The 20,170-nt window shown below is 37.0% G+C and overlaps 4 protein-coding genes across 12 annotated transcripts in view; 1 reads left to right on the plus strand and 3 right to left on the minus strand.

The window, feature by feature from the left end:
* LOC134824161 (rho GTPase-activating protein 19-like) overlaps positions 1–11,691 on the minus strand; it is a 120,385-nt gene extending 108,694 nt beyond the window's left edge. For both annotated transcript variants that reach the window (XM_063835916.1, XM_063835908.1), the window contains exon 1: positions 11,669–11,691. The gene's annotated coding sequence lies outside the window, so the exon portion shown is untranslated. The remainder of the gene's footprint in view (positions 1–11,668) is intronic.
* Positions 1,429–12,345, minus strand: LOC134824175 (leucine-rich repeat-containing protein 27-like). Of its 8 annotated transcripts, none has more exons than XR_010161360.1 (14): positions 12,190–12,345; positions 11,862–11,992; positions 11,490–11,548; positions 10,649–10,789; positions 10,054–10,107; positions 7,932–8,034; positions 4,535–4,604; positions 4,253–4,336; positions 4,019–4,104; positions 3,431–3,501; positions 2,543–2,613; positions 2,299–2,433; positions 1,623–2,150; positions 1,429–1,570 (listed from the first exon to the last, which is right to left on the minus strand). XR_010161360.1 is itself a non-coding variant. In XM_063835938.1 (14 exons), exons 1-14 carry the CDS (start codon positions 12,313–12,315, stop codon positions 2,070–2,072), a joined length of 1,458 nt encoding a protein of 485 aa, XP_063692008.1. In that variant the 5' UTR covers positions 12,316–12,345; the 3' UTR covers positions 1,429–2,069. The 8 variants fall into 8 exon arrangements, 7 of the variants coding, with proteins under 7 accessions (XP_063692008.1, XP_063692027.1, XP_063692000.1 ...); XM_063835938.1 differs by adding an exon at positions 3,089–3,334 and having other exon boundaries at positions 1,429–2,150; XM_063835957.1 differs by adding an exon at positions 3,089–3,334 and having other exon boundaries at positions 1,429–2,150; positions 2,258–2,433.
* LOC134825370 (vesicle-associated membrane protein 7B-like) lies at positions 5,333–6,913 on the plus strand. The gene is made up of 5 exons (XM_063837551.1): positions 5,333–5,479; positions 5,677–5,773; positions 5,947–6,048; positions 6,188–6,442; positions 6,592–6,913. The coding sequence occupies exons 1-5, from the start codon at positions 5,334–5,336 to the stop codon at positions 6,730–6,732; spliced, it is 741 nt and encodes a 246-aa protein (XP_063693621.1). The 5' UTR covers position 5,333; the 3' UTR covers positions 6,733–6,913.
* Positions 12,346–14,314: 1,969 nt separating the features above from the next.
* On the minus strand, positions 14,315–20,128 carry LOC134816821 (uncharacterized). The gene is made up of 5 exons (XM_063825816.1): positions 19,977–20,128; positions 19,598–19,694; positions 19,202–19,303; positions 15,901–16,059; positions 14,315–15,577 (listed from the first exon to the last, which is right to left on the minus strand). Exons 1-5 carry the CDS (start codon positions 20,123–20,125, stop codon positions 15,422–15,424), a joined length of 663 nt encoding a protein of 220 aa, XP_063681886.1. The 5' UTR covers positions 20,126–20,128; the 3' UTR covers positions 14,315–15,421.
* Between the last annotated feature and the right edge of the window lie 42 nt (positions 20,129–20,170).

A 20,170-nucleotide genomic window follows, 5' to 3' on the forward strand; every position in this document is an offset into this window, starting at 1 on the left:
CTTACATCTAAATTTGAATTCCTTTTAGTTACAGTTTTGGGTTATAATTATTTGTAGACTGTTTTCTAACAGTATGTGTAAGATGTGCAAACTCTTACGTTAAACCATTATTGAATCATTTCGATATAGAATTCAGTCTACGGAAACGATGCTAACCATAACATTTTTATCTCAAGTGGTTTTTAAAATTTTACTTCTAATAGTACTACTCCAGATCCATGGTACAAGATCAAGAAGAGGTCGAACATGGCCTGTGGACTGGAACACGTTCCCCAACACCATTCGAACCTCTTTACAGCACTGGCTTTGACGCCACCATAGCCGTTCTGATCATCGCTTGTTTCTTGTGTGGCTCCGCGCTCAATGCAATCACCATGTTGTATTTTGGGAAGCTAGTTAGACGAGATATTTCAGTCAGGAGGGATAAAAGAACCTCCAAAAAGTTGCTCTACAACGGACTTTACTTCCTGAACTCCATCAACGATTTCCTGATTTGCTTCACCATTTTGCCAGTGTCAGTTAGCTTCTTGAAGGACAGAAACAAAGCCTGGTTCGGGAGCCAAACGTTCTGCACGATCTGGGGCGCACTCTGGGAAATCCTGCCGTACCTCTCCATCATGTATGTAATGGTGTTGAGTCTAACCCGAACATTCCACCTTCTCCTCCCTCTCAGACATATCAGGCTGAGGATTGTAGCACTTATTTTGACTATCTACACCCTGTTCTGTGTCGGCAGATCCTTCATACCCGCCTTCACAAAACTCGGAGTATACACCTTTCATCCTGACAGTGTCTACTGTTTTGAGTGGGCTAGACTACGTTACGGGTCTTATGTAAGGTTTGCGGAGTACAGTGACGTGATCCAGCTTGGAGTCCCGATACTACCCATACTGACAGCCTGCATCATATCTACTGTCCTCATCTACAGTAGAGCCAGTAGGACAACCACCGCCACCGGTAGTAGAACCTCACAACTACAGAAACACGCCAGCAACACCATCATATTCTTTACACTCCTCTACATCGTGCTGAACATCCCGGTTGTGGTCCTCTGTGTGCTGTACACGATAGTGTTTGTGAACAATCACGTGTATCACCGCGTGTTTAACACCCAGTTCCTGTACTGGTACTCCTGGAGCTGTGTCTATATCCTGGGGGTGGCCCTCAACGCTAACCTCAACCCTGTTATCTATATCTGGAGGATGAACAACTTTAGGAGGTTTGTAGTGACTTTAGGAAGGGAAACTCCGGTTCCAGTGGTTAAATCGACTACGTATGCAAATAGAAGTTTTGCTGGAAACAGTTCGGGAAAGGGACGAGACATTCATATGACCAGAAGTGATCAAGATAATTTAGATCGGAGATCTTTTTCCAGTTCTAGGTTTTAGTGATTTACATTTTAATTTTGAACAAAAGAAAATGCTGGAATAATAATTTTGAATCGAAATATTGACAATAAATTACAGCGCTGAATTCTATGTACATCTACTACAAACGTTAAAAAACCAAAATGTGTGACTTAAATACAGATCTGAAAATAATCTCGCCAATGAATATGACATCAGTATCCCTGTGTAATAAGTAGACTATCATTTCGATTTGGAATAATCTACTGCTTCTACCAGTATTCAAATAGTGTAATCTTATAATCGATCTAATGAACAGATTTGACCCTCCTATGACGAAGTGTGAGTGCAAAGCATATTTTATTTGTTTGCCGTATAATATGCTGCACACTGATGAAGTCAGACTATAAGTCCGAAGTCGGTCTATTTTCGGGGTAAAAGCATGCAGAAAATTATGTTTGCATCCTAAAGAAGGGCGGTCCAGCATAGGCCATCATGTTTATAACGATAACAATTAATGATTAAGTGTCCTTATTCCATTAAACTGTGAATATTTTCATTGAAAGCAGTTCTACTGCATATATTTATAAAACTCGATTATCAATGTTTCTGTTAATGTCGATGTTATCATACTATTGTTAAAATCCGAAGTGTCCCCTTCATTGGTAACCATATATGAGACTGCAAAAAGTGGCACTGTTCTGCAAAGGAGCTCTGGAGCTGCTAGTCTGCGGTTTCTCCAGTGAAGGCTCTAAATCGGTACTCCGTATTCAGTTGTCTCATCTCGTCATGAATATCCTGCGCCTGACGAAGAAGAGAAAATCAAGATGTATTCGTTTTTTAAAAAGAAAGCAACAATAAATGAAGTTGAGAATTAATACAAAATAGAAAATAATCATTTTAAAACCCACCAGTCACCACTCCCCCATTTTAAAAGGGCTGTCTGAGGTACCTGGTCGAGATTCAACTGTGCCTCGCTCCGCTTCTTCTTCTCCGAATTATGATACTCTTTAAGGCGGACAGCATGCTCTTTTATCTTATTCCTCAGTTCTAGCTCCTTGTTGGTCATTGAGACCGCCTTTTGCTTCTGAAGAGTACAATTTGTCAGAATATAGATAAAAACTCGATACTATAATTTGTTTAACAGCGCTGATCTAAGATACCAACCTGAAAATATACAGGCAGATGATACTTACAATGGGCTTGATAGAGGCTAAGGTATGGTTTCTCTTCATCGGAAGAACTTGAGAATTGTCGTCCCTCGCTCCTGAAAATAATAATCAGATAATTGCAATCTTCAAGATCAGTCAGTCGATCTTAATGTTTATATTTCATGATAAGGTCACGATATCTGGCGAGAAACAAACTTTAAGAATACAGTTCAAAAGACAGTTCAAATGCGTGATATGGGCATCGGGCATAGAGTGGTCTGAAATTATGCGTTATGCGTGTATAAATTAATATGGTATACAGTAGTAGCAAAATGTAAATGTCCCAACAGGGAAGAGTATAAAATGCCAAAGTATAAACTCTAAAAAGCTTCAGTGATCTTCGGCAACTGCAGCCAGCAAATCAGCTGAGAATGTCCGCAATTCCAAGTCCCCAAAGTTGAATGAATCCAAATACTCCCAGTTTACAATGTGACATTGTACTTCACAATAATAGAAACAAAATAGGTGCACTTTAAATATTGGCTATCATGCACACAATACGTCACCACAATAATTGTGCTCTTGTTAAACTTTTTTTCCTCATCTCCAACAGTTCAATCTGTTTTCTCTCGATTATTCTTCTCAGCTTCTTCAATTCTGGACCATTAGCATTGTTTATCTCGTAACACAGTCGTTGTTCACGAAGTTTCAGAGCTTCTATTTGGGTTGTGATATAGCCGATGATATGTTCCAAGTTAGTTTTGCTGGTAGCAGTCTTCTCAAGACGCTTCAACTTCAATTTCTTTTCACCTGACCTCTCACTTGACCTTGAGGATACTATTCTCGGGATAGTTTGGAGTCGAACGATATTTCAATAATACAATCAAAGTCAGTTAAATTGAAGAGTTTGATACAAAAAAATAAGGAGCTCACCTATACCAGATTTACGAGATTCGATTTGCCTTATTGACTGTTGCCGCCACATCTTCAATGCATCCCTGTCCCTGATGAAAACACTGATTCAAAATACTGGAGTATTTTATTATCTTTTTATATATTTGTTATATATTAAGTCCAAAATAACAAGAGAAGTTCATCGCATATGCAATGGTGTTGTGAAATGCATTATCATGTTACTCGGAAGAATGGCCAATGCCACCTGTCTTGGGTTTCTACCCCAGCCAATAGGCTAAGGACCCTGAAGGTGGCCAAAGTGCGCTGAAATACCCGCATATACAAAACCCAGCACATAGAGACAATTAGACAAAACCCCAAAACAAAGCCAGCACGTGATAATTGTAAATGCCTCTGAAAACCAGGCGTTCAACATATTGACCGTACGTGGATGATGCGCAGACTCTAAGGATCAATGATGCAGCCACTGCGCGCACCTGCAAGTTTTATAAACCGCGTGTATGGGCATTGAATTGTTGATTGTGGAGTGCTATGAAGTTGAATATCTAGAATCAGCTATCTTACAGCATACAGGGTGACAGATACTCAAGAAAAGATTTTACACACCGCATTCTTTGAACCATCATTTCTGTCCGACTATTCTCTTCCTTTCGTATCGCCTGCATTCGCTTTTCCTCGTAATCTTGAATTGCCTGCGAAATCTAACGTGCCAGATTAGTTTTCATAGATTTTGCGACCACTAACTGAACCAGATAAAAATAGTGACACACATGCAAGACTTGTCAACTTAATACACGATTGCTCACGAAGTTATCTGAATGTGGAGTAAAGTATGCATACTTTCTGTATGTAATGGTCGGAACGTCTCACTCTTTCAATTGGATTGGCTGATCTGAATTTTTTCCTCCGCTTTGGCATCTTTGGCTGAAATTTGGTTTTTTGAAATGTGATACACTTAAAGATAAGAATGATACATGCTATATATCTAAATTTGATGAGTCACGTTTGTGACCAGACAAGCACGTTAAAAACGAAATCGTAAAAGTCAGTTTGCGTCCAGGAGCTTTACAGCAAATAGACCAAATAATAAAGAACTTATAAAGATTGTTGCATCCCAATAACCTTGGATGTAATGAGCGTGTCACTTGCACTCCATCTAGTTTCTTTCTTGCGAGGTAACAGAGTGGCGGATCTAAAAATAGTTGATGCTAAAACAAAAGAACAATATTTCATGTTAATTTTAAATAAACATGAAATATTCTTCAATCTTTATGCAAGATAACATCCGGTAAGTGTAAGTCGATATTTACCACCTACAAGTTTGAGTCACATGAGGCTGTGTGCCTGTTTAATAAGCGGCACAAGAAAGTAGTATTATATGTTTCTAGTATGCAATGAAACTAGCTTTTATCATAAAACAAAACAAACAAAGAATCATTCATCTATTTTACTGAAATATTTATATATATATTTAGGTATTTTCAGTAAAATAAAATAGTACACACAACACTGAAAATTTACGAAAGATTTTAGGATCATAAAAATCAAGAACCTCTGAGTCTAAATCCAAATATTTCATTGACAAGCTGCTTTTACGAGTGGTTAAAAACCCCATCAGCTTACAAAGTTGCAAGAATTTACACTTTAAAGATGAAAATCTTCAGTTTGGCTCAGCTACCATGTTCTAAATTTACAAGAATTCACTAGAAAAACTTTAAATTTGATCAATACTCAGTATCAACTATCAGATTTGTATATATATTATATCACAGTTTGCAAAAAATCACGTACAAATCATACATTTTGGCACAAAACACCTTGTGCATCAACCTTCATAGTTTCAAATTGATAAATCCAATAATTCCTAATATCTAGATTCTAGCCAGATAACTAAAATTAATTTATAACATAATTAGATACCATGCCGCTCCTATATTCATGTGTCTCGTACGGAACTAAAGTACTAGCAGACTATGCGGATGTAACTGGTAATTGGGAGGTAGTGACACAGGAGATTCTGGACAAAACACAGGGTCGTTACCAACAGCACACTTACCGGGGGGAGCAGTGAGTTTTAGTAATTTAGCAGTATTTAGCAGTATTTCATCCGCTAAATTTTCAGTAAATTATTTAACAAATTGGGCATCCTCCTATTCCTTCAATACAATTGCTTTCCGAACGGGGCATATTTAACACGTCCTAAAGTGTGTTAGTGTGTATATACTGTATACTGTATACTGTATAACTTCAAACTACACTTTCAGGTACCACTTCCATGTACTTATAAGGGGACGGTTCACATTCCTTGTGGTTGCAGACGAAAACTTTCCAACTGAAACATCATTCAGATATCTTGAAAAGGTTCCTTAATTAATTTCATGATGTAGAATATCATACGAAATTGGGTCTCAATCACCGTATAAAGCTCAGCTCTTACTTGAAGTTCGCGTTGGCCACAACACTATTACCTTTACATTGTTCGTCATGACATACTCCCAAACTATTTCAATCACTAAAAAGGGTTTGCCTAACAGATTGGTGCAGAGTTTATAATAGGAAATCCGCCCAAAAATATCAAAGATATCACACCTTATGGACTACGGGGAAAGTTCTCTTCAACAATGTCATCATGTCTCGTGAGTTCAAATACCACATTAAATACCACATGTCTCGTGAGTTGAAGTACTAAGTTTTGTTGCAGATTTCTATTGGGTAGCGAAATTAGACTCTAACTTCACACGTGACGTCAAACTTTAATTAAACTATTTTAACCAGGCCGAATACAACAAAACAAAGGAAGTGGTTACAGATTCGGCCCCCAGAGAAACAAGGCTTGACATAGTAAACGAGGAGAGGGAAACAGAGGATAACATTTCTGAGTTTCAGCTACAAGAAGATTGTGCGATCAAACTGCTACGTGAACAAGTACAAGATATAAAGGGGATCATGTCAAGAAAACTCAGGAGAGTTTTCTCCAGGGAAGTCTTGATTAAGACCATGGACGTGAAAACAAGAGAACTCCTAGACAACGTGAGTAATTCTTAGTATTTATTTTCTTAGGGGTCATTATTTGTACAAATTCCTTAATTCAACAGAACCAAATTAACAAAATCAATATTTTTCACAACGGAAACTATAATACTTCAACCTCAAAGTATAATCCCTCTTGTTTTCTTCAGACAAAGGATTTTAAGATAGTATCTATTGATGTGAACAAACGAGAGTGGTGGCGAAACCGAAAGATCGTGATATCAGCAATCACAGTGTCGCTGATTTGTTCTACTGTAATTGTTTTGTTTATATTTTTCTCTCTTCATTAAAACTTATATTATATATTATTTCAATGGCGTTAAAGTCTTTTGTCAAATCACGACCTGTACTGTTAGCGATTGAAACCCAACCAGTTTATACTTTTAATTGATAATTTGTCATTTTTTAGATATTTGTTTTTGAGTTTTTGAGATTTTTGCCGTCTTATATTTCAGTTGATCTTTTTTCTGTTTCAATGTGAAATTCATCTGGTACAATTCATTTGATTTATATTTGCGTACATTTTGAATCTCATTCTATGTATTATACTCATCGATAGTTAAAATCGAAGAGAATCAATCATGCAAAAAATCCTAGAACAAAGCAAGATGTCGTGCATGGAAAACGTTATTAAATATTATTAAGATGTAAGAACTGAAGAAAATTACATTCTGTTATCAACATCCCCCAATCTACCATGCACACTGCATAAATCATTAGATATTAACATCTTACAGAACAACTCACACGACATAAAAGCTACCATGCAAAATTTTAAGATATTTTATGTCGTTAAAATAAATTTTTTTGCCTAGGTTCAACTTTTTTCTCATGAAACAAAAACGTATCATTTTGCATGCTTTGGCCCTTATATTTTATTAGGCGGGAGAGCACAAGAAATTATTCTACATTGAGGCATCTTCCTGTTCCGCTCCTGTACGAGGAGTACTGCTCATTAACCTCAGACCCTCAATCCCTGGTTCGTTATGTTCCTCATTGTTCCAGTCCTCCGTTATAAAAGTGCTCCCAGTTTCAAGCCCATCTAAGCCCTTGTCAGAGCGGCAACTCTTGCGTGATATTAGAGTGCGTTCTGTCACTAGACAACCAGACAATTCAGATATCTTGGGACAAGTGTTGGGTCTCAGATTCATCAACCGTGAATTCTGGTTGAGCTGTCTTAGCACCTGGTTGTTGCGATGCCATATCACTGACATCTCATTCAGCTCTTTCCTGAGAAATCTGCTGATTGGAGATCAGAGCTGAGAAGTTTGACGAGCATGCAGTTTTGTAGTCCTTTTGATAAGATTTAATGTGCACATCCTTTGACGTTAAGCGGGCTTTGGCTGTTTCTGCTTTTTTCATCTGTCACCAAGCATGAAACTTAGCTCTTGGAACAAAACAAATGTACGAGTCTACAACTTCTTGGTACACATGCACAATCTTTTGACACAAATTAGATCACCACAAACGAGATGTGTAAAACACGAACCTGTTGTTAAGAGGAGATTGTATTTCCTGCTGTGTCCTGTTCTTTCTCCGACTCATCCTCTTAATGGGACCCAGCACGCGGCCGTCTTCATCTTCTCCCGACCCTGCAAACAAGCAGCAGTCGGCAATAGAGCAATACCCCACCCAAAAAGGGTATAATAGAAACATTTCCCGCCACACCCTACCTAAATTTGGAACAACAAAGGGTTCTATGATAAAATCATAAAAGTAGCTAAAATTTAACCAATTGTTCTTTAGTACAGAGTACTAGAATTATGTACTAGGTAGGCTTCTGGCTTATGCTAATATGAGGTCACGGGTATAAGGTATTGCAGAGGCAGTTTACATATTTTATACTTGAAGTATAGTCATCATGTTATTGCATTCAGATCTGATTCAAGGACCTCGTCAATTTCCATGTTTCATATTAAGTGTGTTTCACTCATGACTCAACCTTGCCATCTCATAAACCACGCAGATATCTTTCAAACTCATCACGTGGTTCCCTTCGTATTTTATTATGTTTAGCGTTATAACAGTCAGACAGTGTCTGTATATAATATACTGATAATACGGGACACCCTTATATAAAACGTTTTTAGAGCCCCTGATTTCTTCCCTCGCTCATTCAAGAATCAATATTAATCATTCAGGTGCTCATTTCTAGAATTAGCCTATTCTAGGATTACGACGTTAATAACACGGTCCTTATCTCAACTTTCTTTCCACCAGAAAGGCAATATTTACAGGGAGGCAATATTTATAGGGACATTTTTTTTGATAGACATCGGGGTAAAATATATTTTGTGGACTAAGCGAATATGTTTAAACATTGGGCATGAAATGGCAGGGTTGGTCAGGTGAAACTTTGGCCATATTTTCCAATCCATTTTTAGAATTATTTTGACAAACTTACTTAACTTTGAAATCAGTAATTTCTCGAAGCATGCTATCTAAATTCTAATTATAAATTCTTAACGTGCGTAAGATTGTATTGTCACGCAGCAACAACATGGAGAGTAAATATTTCATTTAAAATGATATTGTCATTTTAATATTGAATGATACTCGAGTGAATACATTAAAACTCATATTTAGAAAAATTATGAAAATCAACATTTATATAGTCACTTTACAACTCAATTACAAACGATGAAAAAATACATAATATTTATTATTTAATAATTCACATTTCTTTAAACTGATTCTATGATATTTACACGTTTCATTTTTTGACTCCATACACATTCCACTACATCAAAGCTTACTAAAAAAGTCATGTTCAAAAAATTAGGGTCATACAATACAGGGTTTATATTACAAGAATGTGATATTTACAAAATTTTACTGGTCGTTTTACAAATAATATTAGGTAAACTTAAATAAAATCACAGCAAATCAAGTGCGTCACATCAGATAGCAGTAACCACGTGTTATTCGTTAATTAATTTACATAGATCGTCGTATGACATGACTATCAGACCAGGCATTGTTATAGTTATACTGGTTATTAATACCATTTCCATTGTTCACAACATGTTTACTGCCACTGCTTTTAAATCCGTTCCCATTGTGAACAAATCCATTCCCATTTCTGGTTTGAAATCCATTCCCTTTTTTGTCGTATCCATTCACATTGCTATGGAATACATTTCCACGTGAATTTCTGGCGAGAGATCGAGAATTTGATGGGTTGGGCAAAGTCTCCAAACTGGTCTTAGGTCGAGGTTGTACATACAAATCCTGGGTCGGGAAACTCAAGTCACTACTCCTACTTCGAGTGTCATTGTTAATGTTGGTACATCTGCTCTTCTTGGGTTTTATCATGGGAACAAACTCGAACAATCTGCCCGTGCTCTCTGGTCTCCGAGGAATGGGGCGCTGGTTCCTGACTGGACGATCTGGTGACAGTGGTCGGTCTGGACTGGGGCTCCGTACCGCACCCCTCATTCTCATGATGGAAGCTTGTGATCGGGCACGGCGGGGCATGCCCAGCCGGGATGGAGATGCAAGACGAGGATTAGTTAAGGAGGGTGGTGGGTCTGATGGGAGGTAGGAGAGCTCCCAGGTGGGTGGTTTCTGGGGGGAAATGTTATGGTTTTTAGAGCTGCTTATCTTCCTACCTAGATATCCTTCATTCTCCGTGATGTGTACCTCCTCCAGTGCATCTATCAACTCTGTGGTGGTAAGGGGTGTTAAGAAGAACCTTAATTTTATAATAATATCGTATTTTATAATACTTTTAAAAACCTTAAGAATTGCTGTGAAATGCTTCACATTTCCATGGTGCGTCATGCAGTACATTCAAAGTAAAATTGTGATCTTATAATTATTACAGGCTTTACCTACTGAGGTACTGAAATACCACTCATATATTTAGTCGGCTGAAATTTTCAATTAAAATGACAGAAATTTAGGACAGTCATATCTAAATACTTCTAAACCATAAACCTAAAACTTTATCCTATGAAAAACAGATGAGAAGTAGAATTATTGTTTGGGATCATTTATTTTAAAATCTTTAAAATTGAAGAAGATTGAAAAAGGATACACTTGTTCTTTTAACGAAATGTAATACTCGACGTTTTATTGTAACTAATTTCATCTCATCATTCAGGTTCTAAACGATTTTATCAAAAATTAAAAACGTTAAATGTAAAAGTCATTAATTATCAAGTTTAATTTAACAGATAAGCTTAGAGATAAGCTAAAAGATACCGGGTATGAGCTGACTTTCGCTCTGTAACTCTAGTCGGAGATATTTTAGGATTTCCTGTGTCCCCTCTTGTAACACGGTTTTTGGCGGGTATTCTATAGGATTATCCGCTATGTTCAGTCCAGTTAATGTTGGCACATTTCCTGGGGAGATACATTAAGTTCTAGGAATAACAGTGTCTTGGTCACAGATGTTAGTTTGTTTAACTGTTAAAGTTCCATTTAAATTATAATCCCTAACATAATCTCAGGATCACTCCATGCATTCGATTAGTTGCTATGGAGCCATGGTAATTTGATAGGGTAATATGAGTTCAGTTATTGTCACTTAGTAATTTTAAAAATTACTGATATTAAAGACCTGTCAGGCTTAACATAGCTATTATATAGATAATTCCAAAGATTTAGAAATTAAGTTATTTTAACGTTGTAGTTATTTAAACGTTTTGAATAAATGCTGACCCAACGAATAAGGCTACAAAACGGAAATTATTTAATATGTGATTTGCTTCTAAGTCCAATCATTACATTTTGATTGCAATAATTTGTTATTGATTACAAGTATTATAATGGACGATATTGTGCACAGCGAAGTACGGTATTTTCTTAGAAACACAAATTTCAAAGCTGTGGAGCTAGCTTATTTAAAGGTAGGTAATCTGATAGGAAATATGATACAATTTCTAGGGTACCAAAATGTGACTTTACGTAATATTATTAATTGGATGATTTGTGTAATACGAATCAGTCTTGGTGTATCATGTATGAACACGTACAATACTATAATATACTTAAAAGTGAAAGTCACACTTCACAGGCGCATTGTAAAAAACATTATTCTCACCCAGTTCAACAGGAAGTGTGGCCAGCTGGTTTCCTTGCAACAGTAATGTTCTCAACTGTCTGAAATAAGGTTTATATTAATGTTTTTCGTACAAGTTACAACAAGTCTTCATGTTTTTATCCTGGGTTTGGACAGGATATTATACCCGCTTAAAACATTACCATCACGATACATAATAGTCAATAAATGTAATAGATTTGTACATGTAGTGTTGTAATTAGTTTAAATTAGTTATGTTAATAATATCCAAAAGAAATACAAAAAATTTTACCTCAAAGTAATAGCTTGTTCCACCAAACTAAGAAAATAATAAACTGGTAATTAGTAATAAAATAAGCTGTATCAAAGCAAGAAGTGTAAGTGTAAACACACCTGTGTTCACCAATGGAAGTGGGTAGGGTGGTGAGGAGGTTATGTCTGAAATCCAACCACTTCAGTTGGGGTAAACTTGTGAAGAAATGATCAGGAATTGACTTTATGTCATTTGTGCAGAGGTACAGGAACTGAAAGAAACACACTAATATATCAGATTCCAGATAGTATAGTAGTTGAAAACAAGGCCAAGGGACCCTCTACATTTATTTAATAAGTAGTAAAATATAGTTTTAAATCAAACAATCGGTCGTAAACACCACAGTCTACCATAATATGCTATTCGTTCAGTGTGTTCTTTTTCCTTAAAAAACAGAACAATTCTAACCTCTATATTACTAAAGTTTTTAATAGTCTTTGGAACTTCTTTAAGATGCTTGTTGCTGATGTCCAGTGTGATGGTGGTAATGATCGCATTACGCTGCTCCTCCTCCGTTATGTCACTCTCACTCATTACTAACTATTCATCTGGCACCATCTTACTAGAGTAAACGTCACATTGTTAGCTTATAAGCTGTAATTAGATACATTTATTATCTTATTATCATATTGCTTACTTCCAATTATGTTGTTATGATATTAATACGATAATCTTGTATATTTACTATCAAGTGCTATTTAACATAAATAATATATATAGCAGTAAGAAACAACTTTTAGACATTAATTGTTTATAGTACTTTTAAAGTAGCTCGGTAATGCTAACAACAGTAAAGATAAAATGGCGAAGCAGAGCAGTTACAACCAAGTATACAGATAAAGACATTTCTAAAGACCTGGCGGACTGGTTCGGTTGTCATGGAAACTACTATTACAACAATTAGATTCAGCCTGCACTTTAAGAGGATATTGTAATTGTTGCACTTGTTTTAGAATACAACTTTTAAAGATGTCTTGCTTGACACTTTGAAAGAGGGTGGTACTAGACGCTAGTGCTTGTGGATATTATCCACTAGATAATAGTTACTCGCATATCAACTTATTGTTCAATTAATGACAACTATTGCCCTAAATTACAATATTTATACACGTATGTCGGATAACATGACAGTCATTTCCTCCAATATACAAATTGTATTCAGTATATTCTATTCATTAGACAATAAACACTAATAGCCTTGTTAGTTAAGAACTGTTTTTTCGCTAGGCTTACACAGGGCTAATTAGCTTTGTCTACAAAATGATATAATTTGTATTTAATTATAATTAATCAACTACTGGACTGTTGAGAACATGACTGCCAACATTTTTGCTAGTTTGCAAAATTTAAGTAAAACTTAACATGTGACAACGTGTTCTATTAATGTGGTTTAAAACATATGCTATCATATTAAACTAAGCAAATAAACCACAGAAAAAAGCCACAAGTAAGTACAAGTTACAAGTAACACAAGATCTCCTGATCTCTCAGAGCTGTCCGCGTCTGACGCCGATCACTCTTCTGTTTTTGTGATATCTTAATGTAGCAAGTAGAAATCTTAATAAGTGACGTGCCACGTGACATGCATAGAATTAACAAATAGTAAGTAAGTTGTTGTTTGCGTAAGTCAAGATGCCGTCAAAAGGTCTGGTTAGTTGGCGATTCAACTGGAGCTGCTTACTTGTTATCCAGAACGTCTAGACTATAATGAGTATCTTCAAGTGCAGTGATACGGGACAGTGCGTTTGAGAAAGTTATTACTAGCTCTTATTATATATAGATATAAGACGTAAAAGATGCTCTGAGTGGATTATTCGCTCAGACATTTCTTATTATCATACAACTTTCTGAGTTTAGGGCTATTGCCTAAACATCATGATAATCATACCTCAACCTCTCATATATCAATTAAGATGACGGTGGTGCTTTTTGCTAAACTAGATGCATATTATAATATAATAATGTCATTCTCACCAACCTCAATGATTGGTCACTGGTCATAATTTCAATCAAAACCGCGAAATTTCGGTCAAGGTGACGGCAGAAACGCTCCTCTTCAAAAAATCTTCCAAAGTTTCTTTTTATATTCTGACAATTTTCCGTTTATCAAAGCTTTCTTTGGGAATAGAACTTTGAGTACTACCTCAATCGTGTCTTGTGCCATTCTCAGTGACCTTCCAAGTTGGTCATTCAAGAAAAATGCAGTCAAAACAGTTCAAAATTTTAATTGCATCAAAGTTTTCTCCGGAAAATTTTTTCTAATTTCAGTCAAAATAATACATATAATACATTACGTTATATATCTATTACCATTTTACTGACACCACGTCATCAACTTTAACAGTTTAACGCGACTTCCCGCAAAAACCGTGAGAGATACCATATCATTCAAACATTTTTGACTGGGTCGAATGCTTTTATAATGGCCTTTTGACTAGTATGAAGAAATTACAAATTCGCCAGGGAATAAGAATTTTAGGTCCCAAAATTTGGACCCCCAAGTGGTGTCAAAAGATAGTTAATGACAAGAATATGTTTGAATAATATTTGAATACACCGAGAAAAACATGCGAAATTAAATAACAAATTGTTTTCTTGTCATGAAATGTACAATGTAATCAGCCCGTTTAGTGTCATACATCAATCATTAAATCGTTCAGAAAAATCTTCATAACAATATTTTAAGAGCTGGTCAAAACATAAGCTTCACGAAAATAACAAAAATAAATTCAGATCGAACAAAATAGCATGTTAAATCACTATGCGACACTGGTGCTATTTTACCACATAACCACTGAGTCACTAAGTTCAATGATCATTCTATATTGTATTCACTCTATTTATTAACCAACAACACAAAATCCGGATAAAACCCTGACATTAAAGGGTAGTATGATATTTCAAGGCCCATGTCTTGTAGTTTGGAATGGTCAAAAGATTATATCTTAGTCTTAATCTACGATCGTCAATTGATCAAATATTTATGACCATGAAAAACAAATTGCTTTGCTTTTCATTGCCACAACTTACAAAATGTCCCACATACTGCTCAAATCTAGTTCAGTTTCGTGTCACGTGAGCATGCGAATTAAATTATATGTACTTTAGAAGCAACGCCCTATTTCTTAGCAAATAGAGCAGAGTGCAGACGCTTAGTTCAAATGTCTGACCGCGCTTGATACAATGGAATCGAACAACTAATATCTAACCTAATAATAACGTACTCTATGACATCAAGTGAATAAGTTATAGGAGTACTGGGAACTTAAAATCCGCTGTAACTACAGTATAAACAGGATTACAGTACTGTTCACAAATAGAACGCTCGCTCCAGGATAGCTATGTGCGTGTTACCATGCTGTCAAATGATCAGGGTAAGCATTATGTGACGTGTGTATAACAGATCGTTGCACTGTAACCCTCTTTAAACACTCAACTGGGATACTCTCTTTTTAAAAAACATACAAATCTTAGCCAAAATGCGATTCAAAACGTCAAATATAATATAACAATAAACATTGAAAAGCCAACACGGTAACATTTAAAAAATCCATTAACACAAAGTCCACAAAACCTCAGAAGGAATAATCATTTGGGGCATAAAAATCTGTTTCAAGGTTTCAAAGAATCATTCAACTGTTTATTTCTTTTTGAAGACCCCCTCTTGCCAGCAGATGATAAGAGATACGATCCCTACTATTAAAAGTGAAACCACCACCAGAGAAATTACCACCTTTTGGTTTTGCCACCACATCTTCCTTCGCAATCGTACAGCTTGTGATTGAAATCTGTCAGCCTGAGGAGAAATTTGATAGAATTAATTATCATTGTGAAATTAAATGAGTTATGTGTCTGAAGCTTGGACGACGAATTTCATGATCATTGCATATTGTGTACAAGACCGTGGCGTGGACTAATTTGGCAGTTGTAATCGCTTCATATTATACACTGCACTGTAGGCTCTCTTTTAGTGGCTAATAAGTGCACATGTACAGCGTGGATTGGAGGTAGAATATGTGGGCTAGCCACTACATTCCTAAGGTATAGGATATAATATGTCGATAAAATCTCATAGCTAAGAACATTAAAACTGTAATGTTTGAAGAAACAAGGTTTTACATTAAGATTAAGCTGAGTAGTTCTCTCCTGCAACTGCTCTAAGTTTTCTCCACGTTCTAGAATTTTCTCAATATTCTGATTCATCACTCCCTTAACATCTTCAACTTGTCCATGTAGTTCTGCCATGTTATCTACCTCCCTTGTCTTGTTAAACTGAACCTGCAAAGTGGAAAGTTTTGGTAAGTTGATGTTTCACAATTTCAAGTTAATTATTAAACTTTGTTATTAATATGATGATTATAATATGATGACCTAATGATTAAATCATAATATGATGTCCTAAAGCATGTGAGTAAATTATAAATAAGTGTGACATGTACATAGTGTGAATGTTTGTATTTCCATTAACATAGTTTAATACTTTCAATTACTACTATATAACTGTTTCAGGAGATATGTTCCCTGTTTATGTGTCTTAGGCTAGTGGAGCCTTGTTTGATATCCCTTCCCTTATACCCTTGGTGTTTCATTGCTTTCACTGGTACTTGCCATTTCACATTGGTAGCAAGGAAGTGAACCTGCTGATTTGAGATCTACCGTGATGACAGGTGAAAACTCAGAGGAGACACCTGCACCAAGCTTGGGTAACAATAGGACTGGATACAAGGCTCCACCGGCTTACAAGGAAGGTCGCTGCTATGAAGACTGGAGGTTGGACATTGATCTGTGGAGTGAGTTTACAGCTCTTCCCAAGAAGAGGAGGGCAACTGCGTTTCTTTTGGAGCTGAATGAAGGAAAAGTCAAGAACCATGTTAGATCCTTGGGCAAGGAAGTGCTCATAGCTGAGGATGGCTTGGAGCAGATAATAGCTCGATTAGATAAGATCTACAAGGAAGACTCGTCACATATAGCATATAAAATATACTGTAAGTTCGAACAGTATGAAAGGCGCGATGAAATGAATCTGCAGAGTTATATATCTGAGTTCGAGAAGTTGTACGACGATCTGAAAAAGCACAAGATCGAGCTGCCAGAAGAAGTACTTGCATATAGAGTATTGAACAGTGCCAAGCTGGCACCAGAGAAAGTCGATCTTGCATTGGCAACTGTGAAGAGTATGACCTATGCAGAGATGGCAAAAACGATAGGGAAAATCTTCACACGACTCCCAAACACCGACAGTCAGCAACACGGAAGTGAAACTACTGTGATAAAGAGTGAGCCAGAAGAGTGTAACTTTACCTACAACAACAACTGGAGACGAGACTCTAGAGGAGGTTCAAGAGGTTCAGGGAGTTACAGTGGTCCGTACAGAAATAACCGAGGAACCAACAGAGGAACTTCATTTCCATATAATTCAGGAGATGCTAGAACCAGGTTCAATAGCGGCTGTTTTGAGTGTGGAGAAAAGGGCCATATTGTTCGTTTTTGTCCAAAGAAAGCAAGAGGTGCTCAGTACTTCGCGGAGGAAGAAATGGAATCAGAGAACTCTGGAAGCGCCTACGTGACTCTGATGGTAGAAGAAACCACCTGCACCCTCATTCAGGAGAAGCCCGATTTCAGCTCCCTAGTGTTCGAGACACTATCGTGTGCAGTCATTGATTCTGGCTGCACAAAGACTGTGGTTGGAAGAAACTGGGTTGAACAGTATGCAGAAACATTGGGAGAAGAAGAAAGACGGATGATGACTCCAACTGAATGTGCAACCCCTTTCAAGTTCGGAGATGGTAAGAAGGTGACCTCAGTTGAAAAGATAAAGATACCAGGGAGGATAGGGACGCAGAAAATACTCATCGATGCAAATGTTGTGAGTTGTGACTTACCCCTACTATTGAGCAAACCCTCTTTGAAGAAGGCAGGAGCAGTAATTGACTTAACCAAAGACATAATGATGTTCAACGGAGAACAGGTCAAATTGCTTGAGTGTAAGTCAGGACATTACTGTGTACCCCTGTGCAACAGAAGGAGATGTCTCAGCGACTCAAGTGTGCAGTTGGTATTGACAGTTACTGAAGATACTATGGGTGGCACAGATGAAAAAGAAATGAAAAAGAAAGCCTTGAAACTGCATAGGCAGTTTGCTCATGCTCCAGCATACAAGCTGCAGAGTATGTTGAGGAATGCAGGCTTCACTAAGAAAGAGTTTATGAAGGCTCTAGAGATAGTATGCAGTAACTGCGAAGTGTGCCAAAGATATGCTAAGCCAAAACCAAGACCGGTTGTCGGGCTGCCAAGGGGAACTGTCTTCAATGATTGTGTGGCAATGGACTTGAAAACTGTGCAAGGACAGATGTCAGGAGGATATTCCCCGTACCAGCTTGTCTTGGGAAAGAACCCGCCATTGCCAAATGTGGTAGATAATCATCTTCCTTCCTTGGAGGAGAAAGTTGCCAGTAGACATCTGGAAGACAATCTAAGAGCAATGAGGACTGCACGTGAGGAGTTCATAAAAGCAGAGAATAGTGCTAAAATCAAACGTGTCTTGCGGTCACAGGTCCGTACCTGTCAAGACACTGTGCTGGAGATGGGTGAAAAGGTTTTCTATAAGAGAAACAATTCTGACAGATGGAGTGGACCTGGTGTTGTGATAGGACGTGAGAAGACGACCCAAGATCAAGAGAAGCATCAATTTGTTTCACCCGAAAGTAATGATGGTACAGAAAAAAGGATGGTTGACGAAGATCAGACTCCAAGATACTTTTCTGAAGAAGTTTCACTTGAGCAGAGAGCTTCTAGAGAGAAAGAGTTGAGAATTCCTACGACAAGCACGGTAGTAACTGCTGACACCCGAGAGTTGGTAACTCAAGTCATAGTGCCTACGGCAAGTAGACAACAAGAGTCTGTAGAAAAGATAGAGCTCTATCACAGTAGAGCAGGAAAAGCCTCTGGAAAATATGCTAAGTGTCTGAACATTCAGCTCGATGGGGAAAGCACTACCCAATGTGTGGACTGGTCTGAGCTTGCTTCCGAGTGGCACGCTGATCCAGAACAAGAGCAAGAACAAGAGCATGAAGTCATGTTCACCAATGGAGAGATGTCTGAGGCAACGTTTTAACCTACGTGGGACTATTGAGGATGGGAAACTTCCCAAAGCTGTATCAGCTTTATTGTTCAATGGAATTTAGAACGCTTATTTGTTATATATCTGAGTTCGAGAAGTTGTACGACTTTGAGCTGCCTAGCACATGGACCAGTCTTTCTCTTTTGTTTAATGCTAAGTTTTGAAACTGGTTTTAATTAGCTTTGGCAACAGCCGGTTTATTTCATGGCACAATGCCACAATTCCTGAAGGGCATTCTTTAATTTATTTGATTTTCTGTTAAAGGAACATTTCCTAAAAAACCTAAATAAATATACTCACGATGCAGGAGGAGAGAATGGGTGAAAAGTCTCTTCGAAACTCATATGGTTTAGCATTGCTCGCTCGCTGGGGTAAGGTTCCTGAGAAAAACTTCTCCCCAATCTGTAGTATAAAAGTGTTTAAGGAGTATATTGTTGTTTTGCAGCAACAGATTTTATTGTGGAAGTTTAAACTATCATGATGAAAAATAAAAGCTGATCTGAATATCCAGTTTTTATACTATTAAGACCTCTTTGAATTTTTAAAGATAACAGGTCACAGTGAAAATACAATTAATTTTACCCACAGAATTTGATTTGTCTTCCACATTATTTTGCTTACCAAATTTTGCATAAAATTAAAAAGATAAAATGTTATTATTTACAAGCTAATGTGCTTTTAATAAGGTGAACAAACCTTTTCCAGATAAGCAAATGAAATTCGCATAGGAAATTCTTGGTCAGCAATTGCAAGAAAGGTGAATCCTTTTTTTGTTAAAACATGATAGTTGTACCTGAAAATTATGCAATAGAGCACAATTATTATAATATGGTTTAAAATAATAAACACAGAACCTCAGCCAACTTCATTACCTATCGAGCAATAACAATATCAAGATCAAATTCAGTTATACAGACATGGATACTGCAACTGGGGAGGCAAGCCAGATTTGTTGTGACAAATGAAATTTATTCAATTTTTCAGAAAAACCAAGGTTTATCTTTTTTGTTTGTCAAAGTCGATTAGTAGCCATATATACCAAAAAGTCAAACAGCTGTAAAGATGTAAAACTTACTGGTTGACACTGTATGTGTGCCTTGAAAACTTAGAGCTATCTGTCCTGTCCAATATTTGTTGAGTGGCAGCTTCAAAGTTACCAACGACATCAGCATGGTCTGCAAGCACAACAGAATCACAGGCAACACAGGAGTACAACAGAGGCATACCTAAGTATTGGGTAAGATTATACACTTGAAATTGCTAGGAAAT

Source organism: Bolinopsis microptera, chromosome 1 (genome assembly GCF_026151205.1).
Source record: "Bolinopsis microptera isolate Bmic1 chromosome 1, MBARI_Bmic_1.0, whole genome shotgun sequence".
Taxonomy (NCBI): domain Eukaryota; kingdom Metazoa; phylum Ctenophora; class Tentaculata; order Lobata; family Bolinopsidae; genus Bolinopsis; species Bolinopsis microptera.